The sequence below is a fragment of the Hyperoodon ampullatus genome, assembly GCF_949752795.1.
Source record: "Hyperoodon ampullatus genome assembly, chromosome: 11".
Classification (NCBI taxonomy): Eukaryota; Metazoa; Chordata; class Mammalia; order Artiodactyla; family Ziphiidae; genus Hyperoodon; species Hyperoodon ampullatus.
In genome coordinates this window covers 38,593,128-38,617,287 of record NC_136924.1, presented here as the reverse complement: position 1 = coordinate 38,617,287, position 24,160 = coordinate 38,593,128, and the positions used below count along the sequence as shown (strand labels likewise).

The following is a 24,160-nucleotide window of genomic DNA, read 5'->3' as shown; positions in this document are numbered from 1 at the left end:
GGCTGCACAGGGCCTGAGGGAATGAACTGGATCCGCCAGGACAAGGACTTAAAAGAAATTTTTTTAACAGTGGTCCAAAGTTAAGGGATGCACGTTATAGCGTGACCCTGTCTGAATCCAGTTGTAGGAATATAACAAGCCAGAAGGTCACAAATAGCGTCCTTACTACAAACGAGATGCTCCATGTTCTATTTTTTTTAATTGCACGTCTTGACCCTGTAAATTGATTTCAGACTCCTTCCTGGGCCTCCTCTGGTGAGGCGTCCAGGCAGGGCCAGGCAGGGCCAGGCAGGGCAGGAGCAGGATGGCTGGTGGATCCCCCCTCGAGGGCAATGCCCGGCAAGCCTGGCTGGGGAGAAGAGAAGGATGGATGCTGGAGCTGCCAAGGTGGAAGAGGGGGCTGCTGTGCTGGGGATGGAAAGGTCTGATGGCGTGGGCACCCCTCCCACACCCAGTCAAGTTCCTTGATTACAGATCCCTCCCCCAGAGACTCAGCATGGAGTCCCTGGGCTGGAGTGGGGAGTGAGGCACCGACTGCCAGCCAGCTCTCAAACCCACAGTTCAAGCGCCCACAGATTCAAAAGAAGAACCGGAAAAGGGAGGAATCGGGCGCCAGCGGGTGGTAGATAAAGTCTTTCCCAACAGGGGCAGCAGACAAGCAGGCAGGATGGGGGAAGAGCAGCTGGAGGCTGCTGGTGGGGAGGCTCTCCCGGCTCAGAGCCCCTGCACACACACTGCTCACCCAGGCAGGCGAGCCTCGAGGGCCAGGCCAGGGTCCACGCCCCATGGTGTCGCCTACCACTGGTATCTGGCCCAGCACAGGGCCTGAGGTGTTAGACAGGCTTGGGGCAGGAGGCAGGGAGTCCTTGGGGGTCCTGTCATGCCCAGAGGCCACCCTGTGCTGCAGTGCCCTGTGCTGTGGGCTTCTCACTTACATGGGCAGAAGAGTCAGGCTGGCATTTGCCTTTCCACATTCACAGTGAGGACTTAGGATTGGTCTGGCTTCTCTGCCTCCTTGTCACTGGGGAAAGGCAGCCTGACCCTGTGGCAGGCATGCCGTATTCTTGGACCCATTTTTTCCTCATGACAACCCTGCAAGTTTGGCATTGTTTTTCTCCTCTTGCTGCAGGGAGGATACCGAGGTTCAGAGAAGTAAAGTCACTTGCCTAAGGTTGCACAGGTTTTTTTTTTTTTTTGCGGTATGCAGGCCTCTCACTGTTGTGGCCTCTCCCGCTGCCGAGCACTGGCTCCAGACGCGCAGGCTCAGCGGCCATGGCTCACGGGCCCAGCCGCTCCGCGGCATGTGGGATCCTCCCGGACCGGGGCACGAACCCGTGTCCCCTGCATCGGCAGGCGGACTCTCAACCACTGCGCCACCAGGGAAGCCCCTGCACAGTTTTTAATGGCAGAGCCAGGATCCAAACCCAGGCCTGCTACCTCCGGAAACTGGTCTTCTCCCAGGCACCCCTCCCCCACCCCACCCCTCCCCCCCCCCACCTCCCCACCCCCCACCCCCGCCATTTCTGTTCAGGCCGCAGGCTTCCTAGCAGTCCCTGGAGCTGCCAATAAGTGAGGGATGGAGGATGTACCATCCCTGAAAACACCATCTCCTGCAAAGTAGGAGTGGGCAGGGCTTGGGGTGTAGCCGTGCTGCCCAGTGCAAGCTTCTGGGTGCTTGCAGGTGTGTGGGGCTGGGGTGGTGGCCCTGGGGAGTGGAGCCCTCCCAGACGCCCTGCTGCAACTCTTTCCCAATCCTTCTCTGGCCGGCCCTGCTCCCAGCCTCCTCCCACTCGCCATGGACCTCACCCAACAGGGCTGCACCCCCTCCCGGGTCCCGAACCATCCACATTGACACAGGCTCACCGTTCTCCCACCCAGAAAAACTCCCCCTGGACTCGACCTTCAAATTCTCCCTGCGCCTCCCGCCCCCTCTTTTCCTTTCAGACCTGCATCGGGAAGAACAGCCACCTCCAGCCCCTTCTCCCTTCGGCCACCAATCCGTCCCTCCTGCAGAAAACACACCAGGTTCCTTGACGTGCTTTCCTCCCGGTGCCTGTCTGGGTCTAGGCTGCACCGGGATGCACAGAATTATCCGAAAGCAACTTTGTGATGCTCCTGCAGCCCAGATCTCTTGGTGTGCGGAGATTCCTCCGTGCCTGGAGCTGCTCCAGCCGTTCTGAGCACGGCAGAGCCCTGGGGTCATTTACTGTCGCAAATGAGTTCTTCAAGCCTCCAAACCCGGGTCACAGCCAAGATTCAGAACTGACTGACACTGAACTCATTCCTGGTGCCATGGGGTGAGAGTAAGGGGTGAGGGCCCTCTCCCCTCTTTCTCTGCTCAGATCCCCTCTTCGAGCGTCCCCACGTGTCAACCGGGTGGAGCGGGAAGGGGCGAGAAGCCCTGCCCATCAGGTATTGCAGACATGGGGCCTGTCTCTGGGTGCTGGCAGGGTGTGGAGTGGACTCTCTTGGGCACTTTCGTGGCCACTCAGGGGCCCCCAACCAGGCTCCTGTGGTTCTCCCTCCTGCTACAGCCTCAGGAATCCAAGGTCCACCCCAGTCCTCCTCCCTGGGCCGTTTGCCCCTCTTGACAGCCCATGAATCTAAGAGAATCCCCAGGCTGGCTCACTCGGCCCTGGCCCACCTTGTCCCCTGGGAGACACACTCCCTTTGCTGAACTAGGGCCAAAGCGTGATGCAGCTGATACAGGGCTTGAGACAGACGCCAGCCAGTGCGCCATCCCTGTGGCACTCAGGGGGCACACCTTAAGCTCTGTGAGCATCCCAAGGAAGCCCCTCTGCATCTAGGGTGAGGCATAGGCCCCCGCAGGACAGCTTGGGTGCCCCAGTAGCTCTGTCCAAGCCCCCTCTTCACCCACACTGTCTGGTCCGTGGTTTCCATGTGATCTTGCAGCCATGCAGCCACCTGTCAGCCTCCAACTGTGAAAAAGTATGCCTCCTACCAGGGGTCTGACAAAGCCCTCTCTTAGCATCTGATGTCTCCTGTGCTTGGTGCCACCGCGAACGCTCACAGTCTGGCACCGGTCACACTTGGCTGGGTCTGACTCCGCTGCCTGGCCTGAGTGCTAGCTTTTCTTCCTTAAGCACAGCCAGACAAACTTGGGTTCAAATCCCAGCTCTACCATTTAGGAACTCTGTGGCTTTGGACATCTAAGACCTTCTGTTTTCTTTTCTTCTGCAAAATGGGGTTGCAATCGTTGCCTCATAGGATTGTCACCGTGTTTATTTTTATTTTATTTATTTATTTATTTACTTACTTATTGCTGCATTGGGTCTTCGCTGATGCGCGCGGGCTTTCTCTAGTTGCGGCGAGCGGGGGGCTCCTCTTCGTTGCGTTGTCCAGGCTTCTCATTGTGGTGACTTCTCTGGTTGCGGAGCACAGGCTCTAGGTGCACAGGTCTCAGTAGTTGCGGCACGCGGGCTCAGTAGTTGTGGCTCACGGGCGGCATGTGGGATCTTCCTGGACCAGGGCTTGAACCCGTGTCTCCTACATTGGCAGGAGGATTCTTAACCCCTGCGCCACCAGGGAAGTCCTGTCGCGGTGTTTAGTTGACATAGGGTCTGTGTCACACTGAGCCAGAATACGTTTTCTATACGTTTTCTTTCCCCTCTTTCCTTGGGCCAGTTCTGGCCTCACTGTACACGTGTGTTCCTGCTTCCAGATCCCGAGGGCATCACCACCCCTTCGTCTCCTCCCTAGTCACAGTTAGTGGTTCCCTCCCCACCAGGCTTCCCACTCCAGGCTCCCTCCCGTCCCTGTTAGACTGGGGACATTGCCAGGGCAGGGAGCCCCTCTGGACCTCAAACGGGGCCTGTGATCTAACTGATACTCTTAAATGTTTGTTGGAGCTGCAAACAACTGGTAGCTGGAAAGCATCTGTGGACTCAGAAATTACTCTGAACCTGTCTGTAGCATGGAGCCTTAACTGGCGGATGCTTCTAGGTGGCAGCCAGTTGGAGCAGCCTGGACCCCAGAGGGGCTTCTTGGAGGCACAGGTCCAGGAGAGGAGGTGGGAGCTGCCACGGTCCAGGCTCTGGGGTGCTGACACCCAGTAAAAAGAAGGGGCCCTGGAAGCAGTTAGCTACATCATCAGGTCAGAACCCAATCGCCTTTGCTGCAAGAGCAGGCCTCCTGTCCTCCTCCTTGTTTTTGGCCTGCTGTCTCCTGATTGGCTGACCTTACTGGTCCACAGAGGTGGCCTCATCCCTTCACTTTTTGGAGACAGCAGTTTCACCTGAGGTCTGAGATTCTCTCTGTGACAGACCTGAGCCAAGACCATACACTTCCACAGTCCTGTCCCTCTGACCTTAAAATAACAAATCCCAGAAGAATACAGAACAATGGTCATCTATTTTTATAGATTTCCCCAGAAATGTAAAAGATTAGCTTAATTGCACTAGCAGATTCCTTCATTTTCTAGAAAGATACCTCAAATGGGGATAATTTTTTAAGACAGTTGGATGAATGTCTTCCTGCCAGGACAGACAGGAAGGTGGCCTGCCGTGCTGACAGCATGTCCAGCCTCCCCGGGCCTCTTAGATACTGGAGAGAAGGAGCAGGCGGCCCTGGGGGAGGGGGAGAGGCCTCGGCGTAGCCACTTTCCCGGTGGTTTTGGTTGGGTTCCAACCTGCCGACCCTCATGAGGAAACACCAGCCTGTTGCTGGCTCTTGACTGGCTGCCTCGCAGGGTCACCATGAGAACCAAATGAGAGTAGGTACGTAAGAGCTGGCAAGTGGTTCCTGAGTTGAGTTTGGGGGACTAACTAGGAGTTGGCCAGGTGAGGATGTGGCGGTCCCAGGCAGAGGGGACAGCAGAGGTGGCTGCAGAGGGGGGCGGTGGCCTGTGCGCAGGAAGGACACAGCATGGGCTGGCGAGCACTGCTCATCTCGCCTCCTGTCCTTCTTGGCCCACCTGGGACCCTGGGGGGTCATGCACAAGCCCCCTCCCGCCGGCTCTGCACCCCTATCCTGCCCCTGCCACACCTCCAACCTCAGCCCTGAATCGAGGCTCCTTGTTTTATGACAAAATGAATATATCATTCTAGCTAAACGGCAACCATTAGCAGCCCAGAGATCTACAGTGCGGTGTGAAGTCCTCTCCCCGCCACTCACCGGAGGGGCGCCCCCGGGGCTGGCTCAGTGGCGTCTCCATGCATGAGCATCACATAGGACAAAGTCAACCCACTGTGACGTCCAGACACGCCAGTCGATTCCCTGGAACTGGCTTGAGTTCTTCGGGGGAGGGGGGTGTCTCTTTAGTTGCTCCCCAGGAAGCTCAAAATATCAGTTTGGCCCAAGCTTTGTGGGATTGACGGGTGTGGAGGGCCATCTCCGCCCCTGTCCCCGAGTCTCCCAGAGGGCCTGGCCTCACCTCCCTTGAGGATCCGGCCCAGGGCTGAGCTGAAAAGACCCAAGAAGAAACCAAAGAAACCGGCCTGGCCTCTCTCCAGAGTCACAACCACCGCAGTGGGGAGGCCCACGCCCCACTTCCCCAGCCCGATAAACCGCGCTGCTCCGTGCGGGTGACTCCAACGCAGCATCTTCTCCCGATTGGCAGCCTGGCCAGCATGTCCTTGGCTGCTCGATGCCGACCTCAGTTTAGAACTGTCTGTCGTTCAGCTGGAGGAGAGGGAAGGTGCTGGGGGACAGGGCATGTTGAAGCTGGGCGTGGCTTGTGCAGCTGAAGTCCGGGGTTGCGGGGGAGTTGGCAGCTGCTGACCCAGCAGAAGATCTGACCAGCGCCTCAGAGCCTGCGGGAGGGCGGGACGCCCAGCCGGGCAGGCTGCTGCTTTGGAGGCTTTCAAACTGTTTTCCTAGGTGCCTCTGATGAGAGGGGGGTGGTACGTGGGGGTGGGGGAGAAGACAGCTCCCAGAGAACTGTTTTCGTCATGCTCATGGCCAAATGGCTGCATAGGGAACACCTCTGCGTTGTTGGAAAACTGCTTCTGGGACGTCGCTTGTTATAGTCCAGAAAAACTTGACAAATTCTTTTTTTTTTTTTTTTTTTTTTTTTTTTGCATTACGTGGGCTTCTCACTGCTGTGGCCTCTCCCGTTGCGGAGCACAGGCTCTGGACATGCAGGCCCAGCAGCCATGGCTCACGGGCCTAGCCGCTCTGCAGCATGTGGGATCTTCCCAGACTGGGGCACGAACCCGCGTCCCCTGCATCGGCAGGCGGACTCTCAACCACTGCGCCACCAGGGAAGCCCTTGACAAATTCTTGACAATTCTTCTCCAAGCTCCGATTCAGGGAAAGGTTTGTCTCTCCTGATTGTTGCCTGGCATGCCTCCCCCTCAGGCTGGGGAGAGCCCTGGGCAGACCTGCCTCCCTCTGTGTGTCTGTCTGTGCCAGCAAGTGCTTCTTCCTGCCAAGAAGGGTTTCGTTGTTTTGTTTCCTTCCTCTTTCCTCTTTACTTCTCATCCTTCACCAGCTTCGGGTTGTCTCAGACCTGTGCTTTTATCCAACATGGCTTCTTGACCTTTGGGAGGGAGAGTGGTTGGAAGCGTGGGGTCTGGGGTCATCCAGCCCGGGGTCAGGGGGCGGCAGCTCCGCTCCATACCTGCAGAGAAACTGAAAGCTAGCGGCTTGACCTCCCTGACCCCAGACTCTTCCTCTCTGTAAAATGGAGCCTTTACACACTTGTGCCTTGGATGTGTTGGGAAGTATAGAGTCATAACGTGTAAAGCACTTGGACACCCCCTGCACACACTGAAGGCGTGGGACGTGTGAGTGTGAACCACGGTCCTCAAGGGGAAGCAGGGGATGGAAGCTACCACTCTCTCCTTTTCCTTCCCCTGCAGGAGGGCAGTCAGTGACCCACACCGGCCTCCCCATTGTGGTATCTCTGGCCAACAAGGCCGTTTTCTTCAGCTGCAGGATTACCTACCCATACACCCCCGAGTTCAAGGACTTCACAGTCAGCTACTTTCATGTGGACCTCCAGGGCCAGATGAGCTCTGAGGAGAAGACCAGCTGCAAATCTGGTCCAGGCACAGAGAACCAGACCCACACTGAAGAGTGTCAGATCACCCCCAAGCTACCTGACGCATCTGCCACTGGCACCTACTACTGCTCCGTCCACTGGCCGCACTCCAGGGTGATAGGCAACGGCACTTTCATCCTGGTCAGAGGTGAGCTTCCTCCGCGTCTCTTCCCAGGGCAAAGGGCCCAGAGGTTTCACCCAGCAGACTTTGGGGCACAGGAGCCAAAGTGGGGAACGTTTGCCTCATTGTTCACCTTTGGCAAAACAGAACAGAGCAGCCTCGGGGAGCCCCTGGCCACACAGGTGTGCCGAGACGCCCATCTTTGTGTGGCAAGGGCAGAGGCCTGGGGTGTGGATCTGGTTACCTCTGGCAGGCCCTTTTCTCAGTGTCCCTTTGGCACTGTTAGTTGGGTGAGCACAGAATGGGGCATGTGCATGCGTGTTTGTAGAGACCTGTGAACAAAGGCACGGCTCGTGTATATCTTTCTGGGGGCAGATTCCTCGTTTTCATCACATTCTCAAAAGAGTAATGACTCCAAAAGGTTAAGAACAGCCCATCCTGAAGTCGAGATTCTCTGAGGCACCCCTGCGACCCCCACTGGTAGGGGCCAGGGTTACAGAATCCCACGGACCTGAGTTTGGCCCTCAGTCCTGCTGCTTGCCAGGATGTCACCTTGGACCTACTCTTCATGGCAATACCCTGCCTGTCAGAGGCTTTTCCTGGGATGAGTGAGATCCTGAATGCAAGGGCTGGCGCCCGGTAGCAGGATGTGCTAGTTAAATAACAGACGCTCATGTGCCTGGCATGTGGCTAGCACTCCGCAATTTTTGGCCAACCAGCTAGACAGAGGGGTGGACAGAGACATGGAAGGAGAAGGGGGTGGATGAAAGGCTGGATGGCTCAAGGGAAAGGGCTGGGCTATGCTCTCACCTACCCCTGCTGCTGGCAGCACCTGCTAAGCCTTGTACAAGCCCACCCCCTTCACCCACACCACTCCTGCCCGTATGATCACTGCTTCACGTGTGGAAAGGAGGAGGCCCCAGGAGGCGAAATGACTCACCCAGGTCCCATAAGCACCTCTCGGTGGAGCCAAGGCACCGAAGCAGGGGCACCTAAGAAGCAAAGGATGTAGTCCTTACTCTTAACAAGAATCAAGGCGGCAAATATAGAAACACAGCCAAGGCGAGTGTGGGAAGGAGGACCTCAGCAGAGGTGGGGTCTCGGGAGTCCTGGTGGGGGAGAGTTGTAAGTAGGGTTGGGGGGTGGGGTGTGTCTCTCCCAGGCAACTAATGTCTCTGCTTCCCTGCCCTCCACCCAGACACAGGGTACCGAGAGCCCCCGCAGGGCCCCCAGAAGCTCCTGCTTTTTTGCTTCATCGGCATCTTGACTGTCCTGAGCATCCTGGCCACGGCCCTGCTGCTCTGGAAGAAGGTAGGGGCTGCAGGCACATGGCAACGCTGCCCCCACCCCACTCACTATGGCTTAGGGATGCCACTCCATGAGGGGGTGCCTGGAATAGGTGTTCCTCGTGGCCTCTTGCACCAGGGCCCCCTCCCTTGCCCTGCCCTGTGGCTGGGCCTGTGCTGCCAACTCATCGCCACCAGGTCCTTTTTGATCTTGTTGCAAGAAATCAGGGCTCTTGAGCCTTTTCCGGGTCACGGGTCCCTCTGAGTGTCTGATGGAAGCCATGAGCCCGCGTGCTTACCATTTCTAGCCCTCCAGATTAGGAAACCTTACCTCAGATTTTCTGGATCCCCAGCAGCCCAGAAGGAAGGAAGAAGCATTTCCTCAAGGCCGCTGGGTGCCAGGCACCCTCCCAGGCGTGCTCTGGTTCGCGTCCCAGTGTCACTCGGTGAGAGAGTTTTCTTCCCATTTTACAGCTCTGAAAAGTGAGCTGGTGGTGACTGGCCCTTAATATATTTCCTCCCCACCCTGCTGCTCCTCCAAGGATGGGTACAGGCAGGACAGCTCTTGTTTGCCCTCACTGAGCAGCTCCCAGGCTTCAACCTGGGTGTGGACACAGTAACTGGGCTTCAGGCAGGGGTGCTGAGGGACTCATACTCCGTCTGTGGACACCCCCGCCCCCCGTACTTGGCTTACTGTGTGACCACACAAACGCCTCCCATGAAGTGTGAAGCACAGCCGTTGAGGGCAGAGCAGGGTCAGGGCAAGACCTTGACCCTGAGCCCTCACTTCAGCCCCTGCTCTGCAAAAAGAGGATTTTTTTTTTTTTTTTTTTTGTGGTACGCAGGCCTCTCACTGCTGTGGCCTCTCCCGTTGCGGAGCACAGGCTCCGGACGCACAGGCTCAGAGGCCATGGCTCACGGGCCCAGCCGCTCCGCGGCATGTGGGATCTTCCTGGACCGGGGCACAAACCTGTGTCCCCTGCATCGGCAAGCGGACTCAACCACTGCACCACCAGGGAAGCCCTAAAAAGAGGATTTTAATGACTGGATCTCAGTGTCCTGACAGGCCAGGGAGACAGTGGTACAGAGTAGGTGCTCAATAAAGTCTCGAAGGGAGGACAGGAGAGCGTGAACCTCGAAGCCTCAGCTTGACTTCAGATCCCAGCCCCTCCTCCTGCCACACGGCCTCGGAGACCCTGCCTCCTTCATCCCTCTCCCTCTCGCCTTCCCTCCTGTCCTTCCAGGAATAGCTGTTGAGTGTCTAGTGTGTGCCAGGCACTGGGCTAAGTGCCAGACACAGTGGAAAGCAAGACAGATGCAGCCCCTGTCCTCTTGTCAAGTTTCGACCCTCTCCGAGTCTGTTTTCTCCTCCAGAAATGGGGATAAGGATGGATCCCCACCGTTACCCGAAAAGGGTGGAGGAGACCACATTTGTGACTCACCAGCTGGTGCCTGACCCCTGGTGGGAGCACAGTGCATGGACACTTCCTGCTGTCCCTCCCTGCACTTGAGAGAGGAGGGGCTGCTGTGAGAACCTGGTCTTGAAGGAGAGAGAACTCGGGAGGCCAGAAGCTGCTGCTGGGTTTGTGTTGCCAGAGAAGCTCCCAGAGCTGCCCGGAGCTGGATCCAAATTCGGATGTGGCCCCTGTAGGTGCTGCCCCAGAACTGGATGGCCAGCGTTTGAACCAAGAGCTGAGCGCAGGAACAAAGCGTGCAGTGGGGGCCCCGGCCAGAGACAGGGCCGGCAGCCAGCCACGGGGACCGGGAGGACAGGGCCGAGGAGGGAGAGGCATGGAGGACGCCAGCAGCACATCTGATAAATGAATCAAAGCCGGAAGCCACTGACTCAGAAGAGGCAGATGATTCCTGTCCTGAGAGCAGGTTCGAGGGCTCACACTCAGCCTGGGGTCAAGGCTGGCTCCCCAGAGCAGGCAGCCTCCGATGCTAATCCGTCCTCATCCTCGCAGGGCATCAGACAAAGCAGGTCTCCCTCCCCCATGGCACACTCCTTCCTTGGTCCTAGGATCCCCCGGTGGCCCCGTGCTGGGTCACCCACATCTTCGTGGCCTCTGAACATTGGCACCTCCCAGGCCCCTTCCTCAGAGATCTCCTCGTCTGTCTACGCTCCTCCGTGACTGCTCCGCTCCCGGGATTACAGTCCCACCTGATGTGGCTGCTCAGAGCCCCTCCTATCCCCCCACCCCGAGCTCCAGGTCACGTCCACTCCGTGCGGGCACCCATGGGCGTCTGCACCCACCTGGTCAGGAACAGCACTCCTTAGTCCCCCCAGGTCGGCCCCAGCTCAGCACATGGCACCAGGCCCCCAGATGCTCAGGCCAGAAGGCGTGGTGCTGTGCTCGCCCCCTCCCTCCCCCTACGGCTGATCCCTTGGCAAGTCCTGCCCCACAGTCTGTCCAGGATCCAGCCCCTTCTCTCCTGCCCCAACCCCCAGCCCCGGCTTCCATCACCCCTTGCCCAGAATGTGGGTCTCCCTGCTTCTCGCTTGGTTCTTCTTGCTTTGCTCCCCACACCCTTGCTTCTGTGTCATTACCGTCTCCCCCACCAGAGCATAAGCCCCAGAAAGAAGGGACTTGGTGTCCCCAGTGTCTGGGGGACCCTGACACATAGTGCTTATGGAAGGAGTGATGGAGTAAATGAGAGTGAGACCTGAAAGATGAGTCAGAGGTGGCCAGGCTGTGAGGTGGGCAAGGTGATGGTATCGCTCCCATTTTACAGATGGGGAAACAGAGGCTCTACTGGTTTCCTGAACTGCCGATTGGTTTATTCATTTGAAAATCACAATTGGAAAGGTAAATGTTGATGGTCTGGGACAGGACACCCAGATGGGGCAAGGCTGGCTCCAAGGAGCATCACTACCCCAGTAATAACACTGCACTGTTTCCATGGCCTGGGACACATCCTCAGACTCCTGTCCTATGTTCAGGGCACAAGCAAGCCCTGAGAGGTCTGCCCCAGCCCCTGGCAGACACGGACTCCTTCTCACGAACCCACAGTGGCACTTACCTCCCTGGCGGCCCCACCAGCCTCAATAGGAATGCCACGAGGCCAGGCCTGGGTCTTGCTCACCATGGGGTCCAGGAGAGCCCCTGCCCATGAGCCCACACTACCAGCCTTGGCAGTGAAGTAGGTGGTGCAGGGGAGGGCCACTAGATTTGAGAACAGGGCATCTGGGTTTGATCCAAGGGCAGTCAATGACTAGCCGGACAAACCTGTTTCCCCTTCTGGCAAGTGGGAAGTCCATGCCCACCTCCTTAGGCTACTATGAGAATTAAATGACAATAAGTCCCAGAGTTCTTTGTAAACTGTAAAGTGCTGCCCGGATGCCTGCACCGATCTGTCTGTGAGACCTACACTTTCAAACAAAACAGGGGAGTGAAAACTCCAGGTACTGTCAGATCAGCATCTTGGTGAATCACACAGACCTGGGTTCCAATCCTGCCCCTGCCACTTCTGGCTCTGTGACCTCGGGCAAGTTGTCTGCCCTCTCTGAGCCTTCACAGCCTCATGGGTGGAACAGGGATGATATGAAGACTGGTCTTGCAGGTTTGTTGAGAGGCGCAGGAGATAAGGCATGTGATGCATTTAGAGCCCCACCTGGCACCCAGTGAGGCTCCATGTACGCCTGAGCCATTATTATGCTGTGACTGGGGGTGGCGCTGGCTTCTGCCTGAGTGTTAAGTAGCTCTCGAGGGCTAATCCCAAGTAAATGGTCTGGGGATTGGCAGGCGGCTAGGGTTTTTAATTAGGTCCTGCCCCGAGATGAGGCTGTGTTGCTTCACTGTTGGCAGTGTGGTGTGCCTGAGATGAGGGGGGCGTCCGGACAGCCTCCCTCTGCCTTGGAAGGAGCTGAGCCCTCAGCCTCCCGAAGGCCCAATGCCCCAGCCTCCATGACCATTAGCGCTTCACACAGCAACCAGCGTGAGCTTTCTGAAACCACTTTCTGACCCTGGCGTCTCCTGCTTAAAGCCCTCAGATGTTTTCCACCGTCCACCCTCTTCTCGAAGCCCAGCATGGCCATCCTGACCCAACCAGGGCAGGTTCGCCTCTCTGGCCGCACTGACCGTCTTTAAATTCTTCCAGACCTGCTCCCTCTCTCTGCCTCTCCTCCCTCTCTTCCAAATGAACTTCTCAGCCTTAAACAGCCTTCCTCTCAGCCTTCCTGCCAGGCGAGGCATTTTTTCCCTCCCGTGCGCCAGAGGCTCTGTCCCTGTCGGTCAGCGCGTGAACACGTGGTAAAACTGCTGGTTCATGGTCCGTCTCCCCACCGGGTCTTAAGCTCTGGGAGGGCAGGGATGGTGTCCCCTTCTTCACGCTGCCTGGCTAACCAGAGTGTGTGTGGTTGGCCAAGGGCCACATAAGTGGCACACAAGTGTCAAGAGTGCTTGACTTACTCATCACCTCCCTGAGTCTGTGCAGCAATCTCACAAAGGAGGGTGATGGCCAAAGAAGCTGAGGTCCAGAGAGACTAAGTGCTTGAGTGAGGCCGCAGAGCCAGTGAGGGGCAGAGAGGGACTGGACACCTGGTCTGGCCTGCGCTGGCTCACTCAGCAACACCCACAGTAATCAGCTGCAGCCGGGGACCCTGTCACACTGCTGGCACTGTGCTCTGGCACTGGGTGGCACCCAGAGCCAGGCACTGGGTGGTGGGCAGTGGCCTCGCCGGGATCTTTATTGTTTCCGGTGTCCCTGGGCAGAGGAGTGGTTTGATGTAGGTCTTGCAGGTATTTGCCCCATTTCCCTGGAGAGGGTGAATGGAAGGTGCTGAGTGATGCACTTCTGAGTGGCCTCATGACAATCCGCCATCCTTTCCTCTGGTGGGGTCTGGTCGGGGGTGGGGAAAAGAAGAGCCTCTGGTCCCCAGCCCTGACTCCTTTCCCCACAGAGACAGATGCAGGCTCCACGGAAGCACACTGCCCAGAAGTGCCCGGGCCCCAGCGCTGCCAGCAGCCGGGAGCAGCCTCCACCCGAATCCGTCTACACAGTGAGTCCTCTGCCCTCTGAGACCTGGCTCGGGGTCTGGTTCCCTGGCTCGGCCAGTGTACCAGCTGGGTGACCTCTCTGTGAGCCTCCACTTCCTCACCTGTAAACTGGGGACAAGAATTCCTGCCTGGAGGGATTTCTGTGAAGGTGAACCGAGGTTACAAGTGTGTGGCCCTGGCCCCTGGAAGGAGTGTAGGTGTGAGGTGCCACTGGGGTCCCCTCCTTGGCGTGCCCCTCCACTTCTGGAATGAGGGCCAGTGAGGGCACAGTTGGTGAGGAATGAAGAAAGTCCCTTCATCTGACCAAATGACGTTGACCCGCTCACCAATTCCTTCCTGTTTTTATTGCACAAACAACATCGAATCAACAACAACAAGAATCACAAAAAGAGGAAAAAGTCAGGCAGTGTCCCATGCTCTAAACACACCAACGATTTTCAATTCTTCACACTCCCCCTTCCCCACCACACACACACACGCACACGCACACGCACACACGCACACACACGCACACTGTTTTATGTCCTTACAGTCAAGCAGAGACACGGCTGAGATGCTGTTAGTTCCCCCAGCCTGGCTTGCCCATCTGGTCAACACGTGGTCACTCTGCCCGGTGGCTGGGATGGTGACAGACATTCTTTTTTCAGTTACATCTATTTTAGTTGAACAAGTAACATATGCTCATTGTGGAGAAAGTGAAGAATAAATGCCACCCAGTGTCAGCTGGGGTCTCAACTCCACGGGGCCTCCAGCCGCCAGGTAGCAGTCTTGACTCCGCACCTGGGAGGTGCACAGCCATGTCTGGGTCCTGCAGGTCCTCCAAGGGCATGTTCTGGGACTCTGCCTGTATGTGCTGTAGCTGTTCCTGTCCCCACCACCCTGACTCATACATGAAACTCAGGTCCTTCCTCGATGTCCATAAAACCCCGCACAGAGTGTGCTCAGAATATGGCCCGGTTTACTGAGGATGAGGCAGGTGGGGACGAGGCAAAGGCAGCGTTCCTACAGGGCAGCGCTGATAACCCCAAATAGAACGTAACACAGCCACCTCTCATGGGGCCTTCAGCCCCTCCGCCCCAGGGAATTTCCAGCAGCCACTGCTTCCCACGTGGCCCCAAACTTCCCCATATTCTCTCTTCTCTCCCAGCAACTTATCGTGGTATTTTCCTTAGGAGGAATTCTGGTGTCAACTGTTAAATAAAAACATTTCTCTCTCTCCGTACACACACACACACACGAGAACTTTCTATATATATCAAAAAGAAGAAAATAACCATCATCCTAAGCCTGTCTTCTTCCAGTATAAACACTAGTGACATTGACCTCTATACCTTCCAGTCTTTTCTATAAACACATACAAAGAGACCCATACACACACTCACACATACTTTTTAAAAAAAAATTGGAGTAGTATAGCTATTTTTGTTCATGTTACAATATCTCATGAACATCTTTTCACATGAATAAATATCTTTCTCCAAGATTACTTTTAATGGAGGAGACTCACTTTTGCATGGAACATCTTTCTTGCCTGTGTTTAGACTTCTCTGAGGCTCAGGCTGACTTCTCTGGAGTGTGAGGAAGAGGCCCAAAGGCCCTGCCAGGTTGCAGGGTGGCTTCAGAAGGTTTTAGGGCTGGAAAGGAGATGTGAAGGGAGGCCGCACACTCTGCTAACCCTTGAGACCAGTCCCTAGCTGCTGGGGTTGGACCTGGGCAGATAAGAATGACGTTAACAAGAGAGATGATGATGTCATGAAGTCATTTGTTGAGCACCTACTACGTGCCAGGTACCGTTGTAGGATTTTATACCTGTTATCTCATTAATACTCATAATAGGGCTTCAGGGTACAGGTGTTGTCCCCATTTTAATTTACTTTTCTTTTTTTAAAATTTTTTTCATTTATTTTTGGCTGTGCTGGGTCTTAGATGCAGCATGCACGCTTCTTATTCGCGGCATGCGGACTCCTTAGTTGCGGCATGAGGGCTTATTAGTTGCGGCATGCACGTGGGATCTAGTTCCCCGACTAGGGATCGAACCTGGGCCGCCTGCATTAGGAGTGTGGAGTCTTACCCACTGGACCACCAGGGGAGTCCCTAATTTTATTTTCTAATTGTCTATTGCTGGTATGTAGGAATACGATTGATTTTTGTATATTGACTTTATATAGAGAGTAACCTTGCTGAATTCACTAATTAATTCTAATAGTTTCTCTGTACATTCCTTTGGATTTTCTATGAACCCAGTCATGTCATCTATGAATAATGGAAGTTTCATTTCTTCCTTGTTAATCTTCATGCCTTTTATTTCTTTTTTTTTTTTTTTTTTTTTTGCTTTATCGCACTGCCTCAGACGGTGATGGTGAACAAGAGTGGTGACAGTGGACAACATCCAGGGAAGGATTTTTTTTTTTTTTTTTTTCCCAGTACGCGGGCCTCTCACTGTTGTGGCCTCTCCCGTCGCAGAGCACAGGCTCCGGACGCGCAGGCTCAGCGGCCATGGCTCACGGGCCCAGCCGCTGCGCGGCATGTGGGATCTTCCAGGACCAGGGCACGAACCTGCGTCCCCTGAATCGGCAGGTGGATTCCCAACCACTGCACCACCAGGGAAGCCCAGGGAAGGAGTTTTGTATACTTCTCCTCTATTTTCCTTGGATGGATACTTAGATAACTGATTTTCAATCTTTCTTTTTTCCTAATTTATGCACTTAAGGCTATGAACTTCCCTTTAAGTATGGCTTTAATTGTACCCCACAAGTTTAAATATGTCATAGTTTTGTTGTCTTTCAGTTTAAATTTCCCACTTGCCCCATGAGTTATTTAAAAGTCTTTTGCTTAATTTTCAAACATTTGTTTTTTAGTTATCATTCTGTTTTTTTGTTTCTCACGAATTCCACTGTGATCAGAGAATACATACGGTAGGATTTTAATCCTTTGAAGTCTTTTGAGACTTGCTTTATCGTTGGCTTATATTTCGTGTGCATTGTGCGTGGCTGAGTGAGTGTTCTATATGTGTCAGTGAGGTCAAGTTTATTGATTGTGTTGCTAAAGTATGCCATATCCTTATTGATTATTTTGTCTATCAGATGTTGAGTGAATTGAGTTAAAATCTGCCCATTTGCTTGTAGATTGTATATTTCTCCTTCTGATTATGTCAATTTTTGCTTTTTATTCATGTGGAAAAATGCTCGTGATATATTGTGACAGGAAAGAAAAGCTGTACTACTTCACTTTTTGTGTGAAAAGTTGACCTATTAAGGAGCATGGATTTGGAGTAAGCCAGACAGACTGGGGTTCAAAGCCTAGTTCTTTTGCTCACGGGTTCTGCTACTTAAACTTTCTGAGTCTTGGTTTCAAAACCTTTAATATAGGGCTAATGATACAGTATTACATTTACAGTTTGCAAACATGCTGTGATTTCTTCCATTTTAAATTCCTTATCTTGAGCTCACAGCCACCTCCAGTGACCCTGTCCTTTCTCGACGACTCCTTATAACAGATCTGTCAAAATTCCCTGTCTTCAGTTTCTCTCTCTCCTTTCCAACCCACTCAGTCAGGCTTTCTGCACACCTCTTCTTTCTGCCCACCAAAGCCTTCCTTCTCAAGGTCACCGTTGACCTCCACATTGTTAAACCCAGTGGTCAGTTCCCAGTCCTCATTTTTCTTGGTTAGCAGCAGCATCTGACACCACCGAGCTCTCCCTCCTCCTAGACACACTTCCTTTACTTGCTTCTGGAACATTCCACTCTCTCCTAATGCCCCTCTGACTCACTACCATGCCTCCTCAGCCTGCATCCCTGGTTCCTTCTTAGGAACCAGAGAAATCCTGACCTCCAAACATTAGAGTCCAGACCTGGGGCCCTTTCTCTTTGATCTTCACTCCCCTCCTTGGGAGTGAAGAAGCCTCAAGGTTCTGAGACCCTCTACACTCTGACAACTCCCAAATTTAAATGTCCAGCCCAGGCACCTCCTCTGAACACCAGAAGCAACTGCATTTGGACCCCTTATCGGCTTCTCTCTCAGACCGATCTCCAATTCTTTACCCACCGAAGTGCCTCTTCCCACAGTCCTCCTCATGCAGTGAATGGTTGCTCCCTCCTTCCTGATGCTCAGGCTAAGCATTTTGAAATTGCCCTTTCCTTCTCTCCTTCCATCACTGCTCATATCGGATCCATCAGCACATCTTATTTCGAACATATCCAGAATCTGACCCTTCTCACCTCTCCAGGGCTGACGCTGGTGGGAGCCACCACCATTTCGTGCCTGGAGTCCTGCAATTGGTTTCTAATCAGCTGGCCCATTATTATCCTTGCCCCACAGTCTGTGCTCCACCCAGCAGCAGCAGAGTGATCCCATCCAAACATAGATCACATCTCGCTCTGCTCAGAGCCCTTGGTGAGTCTAGGTCCCCCGAGAAGCAGACACCAAGACGGGGATAAATGTGTGATAGTTTTATTAGGGAAACCACCTGTGAGAGAAAATGGAGAAAACTGGGAGAGTCATCAGACTCTTGCAGATCTCATCCTGGGTAAAGGAAAGGGTGAAGGAAGGCAGAGAGGATGCACCGACCACCGCACCATCTAGGGAAGCTTCAGCAGGCCATGGGGAGCCCAGTCAGAGGAGTCCCAGGTCTCCCAGGGCGGGAGGCTGTGACAGCATCCCGGCTGAGCTCAGCCATTGGCTGGCGGTAGCCCACGGTGTGTGTGTAGGGGCCTCTGTGCACATGTAATGATGGGTTTCAGAGCCCAGCAGCTGGGGCCCCGGGTCGATGCTGGTCCCTGGAGCTGGTCCCTGGAGTTGGAGGTCTGCGGATCACGTTCTCATGACCGCCTCGGCCGTCTAGTGAGATAGATTCTGTCTCACTCAGAGTCAACACCGGAGCCCTGACAGTGGTCTCTGAGAGCTCTGCCCACAGGCCCTCCCACTGTCTCTCCCCTCACTCACTCGCTTCAGGCACACTGGCCTCCTTGATGTTCTCCAGATGCACCAGGCTTGCCCCCCATGCCCACCCCGCAGGGGGGCCTTGGTGTTGGCTGCACCCTCCCCTCCAGAGTGTCCTTTCTGGAGCCGTCCAGGGGCTGCTCCCTCACCCCCCAGCTCTCTGCTCAGAGGGCACCTTTGCAGGGGGGCCTTTCTGACCTCCCCACCCTCTCCATGAGCCAACATCCCCATCTTCCTTCTCTGGGTCTCTCCATGGCCCTTACAGCCACCGATTTCTTTCTGATTGTGGTCTGCCTGGCGCCCTCCCCCGCACCAGCCCAGTGCCTGGCACATAGTAGGTGCTCAGCGATCAGCTGAGTGGAGGCCTGTTCTTAACTCCCAGCTGGCTGGGGTTCCCTGGGGCTCGGTGCTGGGTACAGAGTAGGTGCTCCATGGCGAATGTGGGACATCAGCATTGTAGTTTCACGCTCCCCAGAAGCATCTGGCCACTGCCCCCCCTCGGCTGTGTTCCAGCCTCTGCCTGGCCCAGCGCCTCATTCTTGCTCTCAGCCTCCAGCCCTCCCGCGCCTCACGGCAGCAGGAGGGGCCTTTCCAACACACCACTGATGCTGTCGCTTCCCACTCAGAAACCTCCAGGGACTCCCCATTGCCAGCTCCTCAGCCTGGCACGAGAGGCCTTCATTGGAGGCCAAACCCAGCCCTGCCCCACCGGACTCCTGTCACTGCCGTGGGCCATTTACTTCAGACGTGCCAGGACCTTGACCTAGAGCAGAGGTGCTCCGTCTCTCCTGAGTACCACTCCTTGCTGAACAAGGCCCCCGGATCCCACCCGTCTGCCCCGCAGAGGGCATCATGCAAATCTCAACATGCAGGTGTCCATGAGACCACAGCTCTTGTGTTTCCTTGGTGACAGGGGTGGGTATTACAGGGGGACCAACGTCCAGGACCCTCAGATTAGGTCCTGGCCCGGGGCAGCTGACTTCAGCTCTGGCCTCAGCCCACCTGGACAAAGGCCTTGGCACAGACTTCACACCTCTGCCAGGGCTGGTGACCACTCGGCCCAGCATCACTGCCCATACTGCGCAGCAGCAGGCAAAGGGCTCAGAGGGCCTGGATCCCAGACCCGTATCCCAGCCCAGCCCAGCCCAGCCCAACCCAGCCCGTTCAGAGGCCTGGCCTTCTCCCCATAGGCATACCCTGAGGGAGGCAGTCCCCATCACCAGCAAGGAAGGCCAAGAAGGTATCCTGTTGACAAAGCTGCCCTGCATTTCACAGCCTAGTGATGCAGGTCACTCCCTGCATGCAAATGCAGCCCAGCAGGTCAGGACTTGTCAGAGGCTTCACTCAGCAGCTGCTAATTGGCAGCAACTTCTGCAGCCTCCCCTGCCCTCAGCCCTGCAGCTGCTCCCACCCACAGCATGACCCCCCGCAGTGTGGGGCCCAGGCCTGTGGGGTCCCAGGTCAGGATGCTCTTCTCTGGCTTGCAAATCACTTAGCTGTGTGCCCAGGCCAGTGGGAGCACACGGAGCGGAGGGCGGGAGGGGCTGTGTGACCTGAGACATCTCTGGGCCTCTCTGGGCTAATGCGTGGTGGGCAGCCCGCGTGGACTGGACACGAGGGAGAAGGGAACCATCTGTGGGACCCAAGATCTGCTCTCCTGATGACATGTCAGCCAGGAGGCCCTTTTTCTCCCTTCACTCTGTGACCAGAAACATCCAGCTTGGGGGGCTGTCAGATTGTGGATCCAGGTCTGGGCGGACAGGCGGTAGAGGCCCAGGGCTGCTGAGGAGCAGATTCCCATCCCGTGTGCCAGGCTTGCCGGCAGTGGTTGGTGCTCTGGGCAAGCATGAAAGCCCAACAGGCCAGAGCAGGCCTTGGAAAATGCCTTTCACCGGAATTTGGGCTCCTCCCTGGGACAGCCTTGCCCCCTTCCTTACCCAGAGGCAGGTTGGAAGCACCCCTTCCAAGACCCTCCCTCTTTCTTTTTCTTTTTTAAAAAATTTTAATTTATGTTTGGCTGCATTGGGTCTTCATTGCTGCACGCGGGCTTTTTCTCTAGTTGCGGCGAGCGGGGGCTACTCTTGGTTGTGGTGCGCAGGCTTCTCATTGCAGTGGCCTCTCTTGCTGTGGAGCACAGGCTCTAGGCACATGGGCTTCAGTAGTTGTGGCACGTGGGCTCAGTCGTGGCTTGTGGGCTCTAGAGTGCAGGCTCAGTAGTTGTGGCTCACAGGCTTAGTTGCTCCGCGGCATGTGGGATCTTCCCGGACCAGAGCTCGAACCCGTGTCCCCTGCACTGGCAGGTGGATTCTTAACCACTGTGCCACCACGGAAGTCCCGACCCTCCCTCTTTCTGATGCAGAGGTCCCTAGGGCAGCCTTGCCATCCCTGTGTGTGATGCCCTTGAAGTGAGGGTCTCCCAAGTGCCAAATGGTTTATTACACAGGTTTTCATGCCCCGCTGCCTCTCGGAGCCTCCTTCCCCCCACCCCACCTCCCCTCCCTTCTCTTGCCTCAGAGCACCACCTGTCTCTCCAGCCTGCCTCGGCAACCCCTGCTTGCCTGTTGCCAGGGAAACCACCTCCTTGGCAAGCAGCCGGCATCCATATGACATGTACACGTGGGAAGGAAAGGTTCCTGCCTCTTGCTTAGGCTGTTGGTAGCTCTGTTCCGACATCCCCCAAGGAGCAGCATCTGCCCCTTGCCTGGGACCCCGGTGCCCATCAGAGTCTGAGGAAAGGTCCAGGCTGTGACCGCAGAGAGGGGAGGGAGGCATCAAGCCTCCCCTGATGATCATTCAACAGTTATTAAGCACCTGTGATTCGCCAGACCCTCTGTTGGGCCCTTTATGTACAGTATCTCATTTAATCATCCATTGAGCCTGAAAGAGAGATACAATTATTCCCATTTTACAGATGAGGAAACTGAGGCACAGGGAGGTTCTGGGGTTGCCCATAGCTGGCAGGTGTCAGAGCTGAGAGTTGAACCTAGGCTTGTCTGATTTCAAAGCTCCGTCTCTTTCTACCATCCTGAGGCTTCTGGTCAGGCTGTTCATAGCTGGGCCAAGAGTGAGCGTGGCCCTAAGACACGCATCTAGCTGAGCAAGGAGCCCCCTCATCATAGCTCATTTGGTGCTGTTCCCCAAGTGTGCCAACCACAGCTACAGTGACCCAGCAACAAACCAAGCACAGCTGTGGGAAAGGAGTGTGACTCCAGTGGGTACCTAGGTCATCTGTGAGCACAGGCTGGGGTGAGGGGTGAAGGGAGACCTAGAGGGGTGGATGCGTGGGTGGGACCCTCACAGGGACAGGGCTTTGGCCCAGGGGAGTGAGGGGGGATGCCAGGAGAGCATCCTATTGAAGTCTTGGCCATGGGAGTCACATCTGGGGGCTGCTGGCTGCACCAAAGGACCTAAGGACAGGCAGGGACGGTGGGAGGGGGCCTGGGCCCTTCCTCTTGCCAGCTACGTGGGGGCCTGGAGAGCCCACCGGGCTGAGCACAGGCTCTGCTAGAGCCTTGAGGTGATGTGAGGGGGTGGCAAGGGGCACAGAGAGGACTGGCACTGTACCAGCGGGGAAGGGGTAAGATGGCTCCGAGAGGGAATAGCAGGCGCACAGGTGCAGCCGTGTGACTGCGAGTGGCAAGGCGGGGGGTGGTGGGTGTCCCCTCACAGGTCTGCCCGGCCCCTGGGCTCCCTCAGGCAGCGGGGAGGTACAGCAGGCCGCTGCAGCCGGGGTCCTGCCCCTCTGTTCACCCTTCTCTGACCCTCCCATGTCTCCTGCAGGACCTGCAGCGCCGAGAGACCGAGGTCTACGACCGCATCCAGAGTGAGGCCAGCAGCCCGCCCTCCACCCAGGACCTGCTCTCCCAGGTATGCAGGGGCCGGGCAGCAAGCCTCGTCTTACACCATTTGTCCTGCTCCTCATCTGGGAAATGGGTAAATAGGACCAGAGGAGTGAGCCACCTGCTGCTGAATCAGAGCCTTCTCTCCGAGGCAGCTGGCCTAGTGGTTAGGAGGTCTGGTAGATTTGAACCCCTGCTCCACCCCTTACCAGCTGTGCAGCCCTGGCCAAGGGGCTAACCTCTTTGCCTGATTCTCCTCGGCTGTAAACTGAGGAGCCTAACAGCACTCACCTCCTAGATTTGCCATGAGGATCAAATGTTGTACTGGGACCCCGTAGGCGCCGTGCCAGATGAGCAATTGTAACTACCACTGGGCACGGTATAGTGTCTACACTGGCCAGTAAAGCAGGGGTGTTTGGCTTCTAGCTGTCCCCAGACTGAAGGTGGCTAAAGCTGGGAGCTGGAGTCCACACTGATGCCAGCCTGGGAGGGTCTGGACAGGGCTTCGTTATTATCACGATGGGGACTAAGGCATATCACTTGATCATGATTCTCTTTCTCTCTCTCTTTTTTTAATACATTTATTTATTTATTTATTTATGGGTGCGATGGGTCTTCGTTGCTGCGTGCTGGCTTTCTCTAGTTGCGGCGAGCAGGGGCTACTCTTCATTGCAGTGCGCAGGCTTCTCACTGCGGTGGCTTGTTGTGGAGCACGGGCTCCAGGAGCGCAGGCTTCAGTAGTTGTGGCACACGGGCCTAGTTACTCCGCGGCATGTGGGGTCTTCCCGGACCAGGGCTCACACCTGTGTCCCCTGCACTGGCCGGCGGATTCTTAACCACTGAGCCACCAGGGAAGTCCCGATCATGATTCTCTCTTAAACCTCAGTCTGCTCATCTGTAAAGTGGATGAGTGACACTTTACTGCAAAATCAACTGCCCCTGAATTCAAATGAGTTCTAAGTTAAGTAGCATCTACACCAGAGCTTTGGACACCGTCAAGTGCAAGGTTGGATTCAGGAGCTCAAGGGCTGTGGGTAGGCACCTTGGAAAAGCCATCAGGAAGTGAGGGAAGTAAGTGCTTGGCCCCGCTGGCCCAGGCTGACTCTGTTTGTTGAATCTCCTATTCTCAAAGCCCTTTCTATACTCATCCCTGAACTAGGCTCTGATTGGAGGCAGGGCTTCTCCAAGGATGTCTGGGCCGTCCCAGGCAGTGCCCACCATGTGCCAGGCCCTGAAGTCCTGGCAGGATGACTAGAAATGTTCCGGCCCTCCAGGATCCTCAGGTCTGCAGGAACAGGGTCACTGATCTTACAAACACACAGAGACATTTGTAGCCCCCTGTGAAGGGTGGGCTCTGGGGAAGGACTAGCCCAGAGCTGGGAAGGGGGCTCTTGGGGGTGCAGAGTGAGGAGGAGGTAGCCAGGGAACAGGTAGGATGGAGGGAGCACCCCAGGCAGAGGGTAGAGCAGCTGGGGAGGCCCAAGGCAGGAAAGAAGAGGTCTGTGGGGTTGGAGGGCAGAGCGCAGGCATGGGCTGGAATGATGGGAGAAGAGGCTGGTGAGGTGGGCTTGGGGACAAGGACAGGTCTCCCTGTCAAAGCTACTTGGGAAGCCATCTGTTTGTCTGCCTCTGCCTCAAACTAAAGTTGTGCAAGTTTGTTCTTTTCCCTCCCTACTCTTTTTTATTTCTTTTTTTATTTTTATTTTTTCCAGGAGAAACAACATAGATTTGAGGGTGACAGTGAATTTAACCTGGTCTATGAAAATCTCTAGGACAAGCTCTGCCTGCCCATGGGTCTTGCCCTGGATCAGAGGCCCTGGGGCAGCCTCTCCCTCCAAAGGACTTGATCTGTACCAGGAGCGAGGCCCCAGGGGTGCCCCATCACCTCACCGCCATATTTAAGAGGGTGCCCTCTTGCCTTGGCTGCCCCCCCCCGTTCTGCAGCCCAGCCACACCCACCGAGTGTGCCACAT

At 55.7% G+C, this 24,160-nt stretch overlaps 1 protein-coding gene across 1 annotated transcript in view; it reads left to right on the top strand.

The window, feature by feature from the left end:
• The window catches only part of NFAM1 (NFAT activating protein with ITAM motif 1), a gene marked incomplete at both ends in the record, with an annotated part of 33,853 nt that extends 9,894 nt beyond the window's left edge, over positions 1-23,959 (top strand). The window contains 5 exons of the mRNA XM_079715330.1: positions 6,822-7,151; positions 8,323-8,435; positions 13,314-13,412; positions 22,129-22,215; positions 23,900-23,959. Of these exons, the coding sequence (XP_079571456.1) occupies positions 6,822-7,151; positions 8,323-8,435; positions 13,314-13,412; positions 22,129-22,215; positions 23,900-23,959 (689 nt within the window). The remainder of the gene's footprint in view (positions 1-6,821; positions 7,152-8,322; positions 8,436-13,313; positions 13,413-22,128; positions 22,216-23,899) is intronic.
• Between the last annotated feature and the right edge of the window lie 201 nt (positions 23,960-24,160).